This window comes from Tachysurus vachellii, chromosome 4, assembly GCF_030014155.1.
Source record: "Tachysurus vachellii isolate PV-2020 chromosome 4, HZAU_Pvac_v1, whole genome shotgun sequence".
In the NCBI taxonomy this organism is placed as follows: Eukaryota; Metazoa; Chordata; class Actinopteri; order Siluriformes; family Bagridae; genus Tachysurus; species Tachysurus vachellii.
Window position 1 is genome coordinate 33,174,252 of NC_083463.1, and position 8,108 is coordinate 33,182,359.

General features: G+C 42.8%; 2 protein-coding genes across 5 annotated transcripts; one reads left to right on the forward strand and one right to left on the reverse strand.

Annotated features, from left to right (window-relative positions):
• Positions 1-313: 313 nt before the first annotated feature.
• On the reverse strand, positions 314-2,661 carry ube2g2 (ubiquitin-conjugating enzyme E2G 2 (UBC7 homolog, yeast)). Of its 2 annotated transcripts, none has more exons than XM_060869117.1 (6): positions 2,541-2,661; positions 2,038-2,073; positions 1,456-1,501; positions 1,241-1,359; positions 989-1,129; positions 314-830 (listed from the first exon to the last, which is right to left on the reverse strand). In XM_060869117.1, the coding sequence occupies exons 1-6, from the start codon at positions 2,581-2,583 to the stop codon at positions 718-720; spliced, it is 498 nt and encodes a 165-aa protein (XP_060725100.1). In that variant the 5' UTR covers positions 2,584-2,661; the 3' UTR covers positions 314-717. The 2 variants fall into 2 exon arrangements, with proteins under 2 accessions (XP_060725100.1, XP_060725101.1); XM_060869118.1 differs by having other exon boundaries at positions 1,456-1,505; positions 2,541-2,612.
• Positions 2,662-3,403: 742 nt separating this feature from the next.
• cep20 (centrosomal protein 20) lies at positions 3,404-7,776 on the forward strand. 3 transcript variants are annotated; one of them, XM_060869121.1, is made up of 6 exons: positions 3,410-3,579; positions 5,076-5,273; positions 7,093-7,177; positions 7,296-7,366; positions 7,556-7,563; positions 7,600-7,776. In XM_060869121.1, exons 1-4 carry the CDS (start codon positions 3,501-3,503, stop codon positions 7,345-7,347), a joined length of 414 nt encoding a protein of 137 aa, XP_060725104.1. In that variant the 5' UTR covers positions 3,410-3,500; the 3' UTR covers positions 7,348-7,366; positions 7,556-7,563; positions 7,600-7,776. The 3 variants fall into 3 exon arrangements, with proteins under 3 accessions (XP_060725105.1, XP_060725104.1, XP_060725103.1); XM_060869120.1 differs by having other exon boundaries at positions 3,413-3,579; positions 7,556-7,776; XM_060869122.1 differs by lacking the exons at positions 7,296-7,366; positions 7,556-7,563; positions 7,600-7,776 and having other exon boundaries at positions 3,404-3,579; positions 7,093-7,181.
• The last annotated feature ends 332 nt before the right edge of the window (positions 7,777-8,108 follow it).

An 8,108-nucleotide genomic window follows, 5' to 3' on the forward strand; every position in this document is an offset into this window, starting at 1 on the left:
AGAACCTCTGTGTGTGTGAGTTAAGCAGGAGGAAGTTAGTAAGTGTCCACTGTCTAATGTCCTTCACACAATCTTCAATCTTATTAATCTGGTGACTCACATTTGACTGAGCTGAAACATAGCTGTGTGTCATCAGTGTAACAGTGGGGTAGCGTGCACCTTGCTACCAAGGGGTAGCATATATAGGGAGAAAAGAACTGGGACTAAAACAGAACCTTGTGGAACACAGACACACACACAGACATGCACAGAGAAACACACGCAGACACCTGTACAGACATACACATGCACAGACACACACAGATGCACAGTGGATGGTTGAGGTGGTTTTATTGTTGCATATTGTCACTGCAGAGAAACAAATCAACACAATCCTTAAAACAAGTTAAACTGCAAACTGCTTTTATAGCAAAACACTGTCATTACCCACAATCCCACGGGGTCATCTTAATAAGGCAACATTAAACTAAACCTGTGTCACATGCTGAAAAAAATAAATCTACATCTAAAGAGAGAAACACTTTCTTCTTTCTATCCCTCCATCCTCATCCCTCCTGCATAACTCCATCTTCATCACAGAAGAGGACCAGAGCTGATGAACAGCTGAGGAGAAAGGGTGCTTTCACATCTACATCTGTCGATTAGGTCAATGGAAGAGGAGAAAAGTTCAGCTCAGATAAAGTGCTGTGTGTGTGTGTGTGTGTTTGTGTTTGTTTGTTAGAGCCCGAGGGATTTGCGGACAATCTGCTTGGCAAGTCTGTTGAATTGGTCTCTGTCCTCTCTCCACATCTTTGAGGCATCAACATTGGCCCCACTCTCATCATTTGGCTCTGTGGGACACACACACACACACACACACACACACACACACACACACACACACACACACACACACACACACACACACACACACACACCACTACATTGAAACAGTGTTGATTATTTCTTGCTCAGGCCCAACAGTTTCAGCTTGGAGGTGTGTGTGTACCTGCAAGCATGCTGATGACGCTCAGTAGGATTTTCTCCACACTTTGTACAGGACTCCACCTCTCAGCACTGCTCTCATACCCCATTGGATCATCACCAGGTGCGTGAAGGATTGAGATACACACACGGCCATCTGGGTAAACTGCGCACACACACACACACACAGTGTTTTCTATACTACTTCAGTAACATTGTAGATATGCCGTGTTATTACTGTCTCAGTGTGTGACACAAAGACACACAGGTGACTCACTGTTGGGGTGAAACATGTCACAGGTGAACTTCATCTTTGGAGGACTGAGTGGATAATCAGAGGGGAAACTGAGGAGAGCAGGAAACACACCACCCTCAAAACATGTGTCCTCTGGTCCCCTGCACACACACACACACACACACACACACTTTACCTAGTGTCCTCTGATTGTGTGTAGAAGTCAGTTATCTGTGTTAATGCATGTGTGTACTCACATGATCAATGCTTCCCACTCAAAGAAGTTTTCTTCGTTTACGGGACCTGTCTCACTCACAGACACACACAGACACACAGACACACAGACACACACACATTAACAGAATGACACACACAGAACTCAGAGGCTCAGGTCACACCCTTCATTAGTTTGACAAGGTTGGGTTAGTGATAAGTACAGTACATGTGTGAAAAGGGTCCAATGTGTAGGTGACATGGAGGTGATGTGACTGCAGACCGTATTACAGCTGTAGTGTAAATAACAAATAACAGATAAAGACGACTTCTTATTTCTCATTTATTTATAAGTTTCATTAAGAGACCACACAATTAAATCTTCTGAAACAGTGTGTACATTTACATAAGATAGAAATCAAGGCACATTTCTGTCTGAATGTGCAAGAGCTTTTCTGCAGCTGAAATTCAATCCCAAGACAGGAGACATGATGCCTGGTGTGAGGGTTACACGTGGTCTAGTGCACTTTACAGTGTATGATTAGTGTTAGTGGACAGGTGTGTGTAAGGTGTGTGTAAGGTGTGTGTGTGTAAGGTGTGTGTAAGGTGCAGCAGCAGTGTTTTACCTGCAACGATGCCTTCTGGAGGATTCAGAGTGAGTTCTGAGGATGAAACAGGGCATAGACACACACACACACACACACACACACACACACACAGTTTGAACTTAACTGTAGAACAAAGACAGCTTGTGATCCTGAAGATATTTGACTGGTCATTGGTGGATATAAACCTTCTAAACGTTATTAATTATGTCACTGTGACAGTGCAGTGTTTTATCTGTTCATTATTTACATTACACACACACACACACACACACACACACACGCGCGCGCAAACACACACGCAAACACAAACACACAAACGCAAACACACACACAAACATGAACATAGACACGCGCACACACACAGACACAAATATGAATGCACAAACATACACACACACTCTCACAAACATGCGCGCGCACACTCAAACTGACATTAGATTAGCCTAGCATACCCTAGTCAGATAGCCGCTCACTACAAAACAGCAGGTCGTATTTAATAAACACAGAATTATTTTTCTCACGTTTATATTCCGCCATTAATCTTTTTAACGCTGTTCCAGCCATCGCAGCTTCATACACATCCACCTGTACGTCAGCTACGGAAGGCAACCGGAAGTGGTAATGTGACTTCTGCTTCCGGGGAAGAGATACGTGTCAGGATCTGCGATATTATCTGACATATTTGTCATAGTAACTATATACAATATAAATTATTCTTTATGTTGTATTTCAGAGATATAGATAAAGTGTGTGTGTGTGTGTGTGTGTGTGTGTGTGTGTGTGTGTGTGATAGAGTTGCCAGATTGAGCTTTTGATTTTTTAACTGAACAATAATATACAAATAAACATGTTTAATAAATGTTGAACCACTTATTTTAATTAGCTGTACATACAGAGACAGATAAATCTGACAGTTTGTCAGAAGAAAGATAAATCAATATTTTTTTTATCAAAGTCAAAATTCAACAGTTTATTGTTATAAGAAACTTATGTTACACTTTAGATTTTATAGAGTTACATATTTAACATTACAACCAGGTAAAATATTAACATTAAATATATATGAATATTTTTATGAAATAACATAACATTTGAAATGATTACAAATTTAAAATAAAATATGATTTATAATTTAAATACCAATAAAAGTTCAGGACAGTTCTGTGTGTGTTTTTAAATACAGATTTCATTCTTAGTTTTTCTGAAACACATAGAAGTCCAGAAAGGCCATATATTATTTATATTTTTCTGTACTGTCTTCACGTGATCTTATTTCTTGTCATCTTAAGATAACAAAACCTATTTTCATGTAATCTTGGAATAACCACTGTACATACAACTGTCTTTATTATATACGTGTTCATGTGTCAATGCCATACTGTTTACACTGTGGAGCTTCTGTACTAGAACAAATTCCTCGTATGTGAAAACATTCATGGCGATAAAGATCTTTCTGATTCTGATTCCAAAATCTATTGTAAATGCACATGCAGTACGTAGGATATAACAATCTGGCAACCCGTAACACCATAATGGCGTCCATCACAGACCTGAAGAGCGGTGAGTTTAAACTCTACTATTATATTATTTACCATTATTTATTATTATTATCATTACCAATATTACCATTATTATTTATTATTTAGTTATTTAATAACTTTAGCTTACAGCTTAATCAGTAATATATTAACAACTGAATTAAACACATGAACTACCAGATTTCTCAAATCTGAAAACATCAACTCTAATGTGGCGAACACACTGTTAATGTTCTGTTAATGTTCTGTTAATGTTCTGTTAATGTTCTGTTAATGTTCTGTTAATGTTCTGTTAATGTTAAACCGTTAGCTTGAGAGAGGCGGCTAGGCTAAGACTAAAATTAGCTAAGCTAGGCTAACGCTAAGTTAAGTTAAGCTAGGCTAACGCTAAGTTAAGTTAAGCTAGGCTAACGCTAAGTTAAGCTAGGCTAACGCTAAGTTAAGTTAAGCTAGGCTAAGTTAAGCTAGGCTAACGCTAAGTTAAGCTAAGCTAGGCTATATATAGATTATTTACATAAAAAAGGTGTTCAGTGTGTTCAGTGAACGATTTCCACTTATTACTGACAAGACAATAAACATCTAATCATTCTGTCCTTAACAAATGTGAACATTAAGCACGTTCCAAACACCTGAATAATTATCCAGAATCCAAATTACAGTAAGTTATTTTACTTTAATCTGTAATTAACATTCAAATAACTGAATAATATTTGAATCATACAAATATTAAACACAACACACTGACTATAGAAGTGGTGTGTAGTTTTTATAGAGTAGACTGTTTAATTATCCATCAGGTGGCAGTAGAGAGCTTCACACGTTGTGTTACTGTGCACATCACTAATACTAAACTAGATTTGTAAAGTTCGCCACAACAAACTTTGATGTTGGCTTTGACAAAGGAAATATTCGAGGCGAGTAGACATAAGGGTCAGTGTTACTTTTGGAGGCAAGTGGACAGAAAGCTAAGGTGCCAAAACATTTGGGGGCAAGTGAAGACAGGCATGTGACGTCATCCGAATACTCTCAAGGAAGTTCCCAACATTGTGCTGAGTGTTTTGATATATGACATGTCCATGTTGTGCTAATTTTTGATTTTTACCTGACATCACGTGACATCACGTGACGTGAGCAGAATACACGTGAGGCAGTTCTCCTCATTGGGCTGAGTGTTTTTATATATGACATGTCCATGTTGTGCTAATTTTTGATTTTGCTTACTTTGGGGGTGGGGCTGCACGTGACGTCACTTGGTGTTGAGTGCCGTCACCAGAATACCTGATGGGGTACCAATACTTTTGTGGCTACTGAGGGTTTGGACATTTCATGTCAATAGAATGAATAAAATTCCCCATTCAAGTCTATCAGAGTTTTTGGGACATTCGATCGGCTGCTATGGGAAAACCGAAAGTTCCGTCGGTTCCCCAAAATAAAACTTCACCTCGTCTGAATTTGGTGCATGTAGCTTGAAAGCTCTAGGAGGAGTAGCACTTAATAATCACTGTGTGTGTGTTACAGCACTGAAGGAGACGTTGGAGGTGAGAGGCGTGCTCACACAGCTCAGAGCCAGGATGAGGGCCGAGGTGTTCAGGGCGTTAGATGATCCGAGTGAGCGACGCCCCGAGCCGAGCCGAGAGACGCTGCTGATTAATGAACTGATCCGAGAGTACCTGAAGTTCAACAAGTATCATCACACAGAGTCTGTCCTCATTGCAGGTGCATACATGCTCACTTCACTCCAGCGGTGAGACAGGTAGCGGTGAGACAGGTAGCGGTGAGACAGGTAGTGGTGAGACAGGTAACAGTGAGACAGGTAGTGGTGAGACAGGTAGTGGTGAGACAGGTAGTGGTGAGACAGGTAGCGGTGAGATAGGTAACAGTGAGACAGGTAGTGGTGAGACAGGTAACAGTGAGACAGGTAGTGGTGAGACAGGTAACAGTGAGACAGGTAGCGGTGAGACAGGTAGTGGTGAGACAGGTAGCGGTGAGACAGGAAGCACTGCGACAGGTAGCGGTGAGACAGGAAGCACTGCGACAGGTAGCGGTGAGACAGGTAGCACTGAGACAGGTAGCGGTGAGACAGGTAACGGTGAGACAGGTAGCGGTGAGACAGGTAGCGGTGAGACAGGTAGCACTGAGACAGGTAGCGGTGAGACAGGTAACAGTGAGACAAGTAACGGTGAGACAGGTAGCGGTGAGACAGGTAGCGGTGAGACAGGTAGTGGTGAGACAGGTAACAGTGAGACAGGTAGTGGTGAGACAGGTAGTGGTGAGACAGGTAGTGGTGAGACAGGTAACAGTGAGACAGGTAGTGGTGAGACAGGTAGTGGTGAGACAGGTAGTGGTGAGACAGGTAACAGTGAGACAGGTAGCGGTGAGACAGGTAGTGGTGAGACAGGTAGCGGTGAGACAGGAAGCACTGCGACAGGTAGCGGTGAGACAGGTAGCACTGAGACAGGTAGCGGTGAGACAGGTAACGGTGAGACAGGTAGCGGTGAGACAGGTAGCGGTGAGACAGGTAGCACTGAGACAGGTAGCGGTGAGACAGGTAACAGTGAGACAAGTAACGGTGAGACAGGTAGCGGTGAGACAGGTAGCGGTGAGACAGGTAGCGGTGAGACAGGTAGTGGTGAGACAGGTAACAGTGAGACAGGTAGTGGTGAGACAGGTAGTGGTGAGACAGGTAGTGGTGAGACAGGTAGCGGTGAGACAGGTAACAGTGAGACAGGTAGTGGTGAGACAGGTAGTGGTGAGACAGGTAGTGGTGAGACAGGTAACAGTGAGACAGGTAGCGGTGAGACAGGTAGTGGTGAGACAGGTAGCGGTGAGACAGGAAGCACTGCGACAGGTAGCGGTGAGACAGGTAGCACTGAGACAGGTAGCGGTGAGACAGGTAACGGTGAGACAGGTAGCGGTGAGACAGGTAGCGGTGAGACAGGTAGCACTGAGACAGGTAGCGGTGAGACAGGTAACAGTGAGACAAGTAACGGTGAGACAGGTAGCGGTGAGACAGGTAGCGGTGAGACAGGTAGCGGTGAGACAGGTAGCACTGAGACAGGTAGCACTGAGACAGGTAGCAGTGAGACAGGTAGCAGCACTGAGACAGGTAGCAGTGAGACAGGTAGCAGCACTGAGACAGGTAGCGGTGAGACAGGTAGCGGTGAGACGGGTAGCACTGAGACAGGTAGCACTGAGACAGGTAGCACTGAGACAGGTAGTGGTGGTATGCTGAATGAATCTTGATGGTGTCCCAGCATGGGTGAGAGGGGCCTGCTCTCTCTCGCTCTCTCTCTCGCTCTCTCTCTCGCTCTCTCTCGCTCTCTCTCACGCTCTCTCTCTCACTCTCTCTCTCGCTCTCTCTCGCTCTCTCTCTCGCTCTCTCTCCTGTCACGCACAATTAACCAATTAACCAATCACACCTGTCTGTGAGGGCGTATATGTGGAAGAGGATCATCATCATCTAGGGTTATTACAACAGTGATAGTGTGTGTGTGTGTGTGTGTGTGTGTGTGTGTGTGTGTGTGTGTGTGTGTAGAGTCAGGGCAGCAGGATGTTCCGCTGGATCGAACATTTATCGCCAATGAACTGAACATTGTAGAAGAGCCGAGCAACAGGACACTGTGAGTGTGTATTACCACACACATATACACATACACATACACACATTGAGGTTCTGAGGTTAATTTGTTGTGTGTGTGTGTGTGTGTGTGTGTGTGTGTGTGTGTGTGTGTAAGATAGTCCTCTGCTATATGGAGTCATCTCTCACTTCCTGAATGAGAATGGAGCATGAAAGGAAGAAAAACGGACAGGTAAACAAACACCTTCTTCGCACACACACACACACACACACACACACACACACACACACACACACACACACACACACACACACAATTTACCAACTCACCTGACCCTACTTCTTTAATTATTCATATCTAATAATAAATGTATAAATAATCATTTATTTAATAAATAATAATTTTTAAATAATTTTCCAGAGCCAGACGTCACATGGCAACAAGGAGTCACATGGCAACAGGAAGTCACATGGCAACAAGGAGTCACATGGCAACAGGAAGTCACATGGCAACAAGGAGTCACATGATAACTGGTCAACACCATTAAATTATTATTTACTTGCTGAAGTACCACAAGCTCCATGAGTGTTTAGATGTTTTATATTTCTGTATGTTACCAAAAATAAAACAATTTCTTACTAGTGTTTTTCATTTAATGTGTGTGTGTGTGTGTGTGTGCGCGCGCGCGCGCGCGTTTGTGTGTGTGACCACGCAGTGACCTAAACAGAACAGGCTGTTGTGTTCAGTGTAGTGACTCGGTTTTGCCACAGAGTGGCACTATTGTTAGTGTGTTTAACGCTAATGGCGTCTCACACGTTTTCGTCTTATTAAATTAAATAATTTACTTCAGAGGGTTAAACTTTAAAGGGTTAAAAGGTCACACACACTCATGCTTTTAATTTTTTTTAAAGTTCCTTCACACATCACGCACTGATTCTGATGATCATTAATAGTAATCATAGAGTTAGAATTT

Excerpts from the sequence above, each read along its gene's own strand:
- cep20 (XM_060869121.1), top strand. The coding sequence starts at position 3,501 with ATGCACATGCAGTACGTAGGATATAACAATCTGGCAACCCGTAACACC. Across the intron at positions 3,580-5,075 it reads CATCACAGACCTGAAGAGCG|CACTGAAGGAGACGTTGGAG; the intron begins GTGAGTTTAAAC and ends TGTGTGTTACAG. Across the intron at positions 5,274-7,092 it reads AGAGTCTGTCCTCATTGCAG|AGTCAGGGCAGCAGGATGTT; the intron begins GTGCATACATGC and ends GTGTGTGTGTAG.
- ube2g2 (XM_060869117.1), bottom strand. The coding sequence starts at position 2,583 with ATGGCTGGAACAGCGTTAAAAAGATTAATGGCGGAATATAAAC. Across the intron at positions 2,074-2,540 it reads ATTAATGGCGGAATATAAAC|AACTCACTCTGAATCCTCCA; the intron begins GTGAGAAAAATA and ends TTTCATCCTCAG. Across the intron at positions 1,130-1,240 it reads TGACATGTTTCACCCCAACA|TTTACCCAGATGGCCGTGTG; the intron begins GTGAGTCACCTG and ends GTGTGTGCGCAG.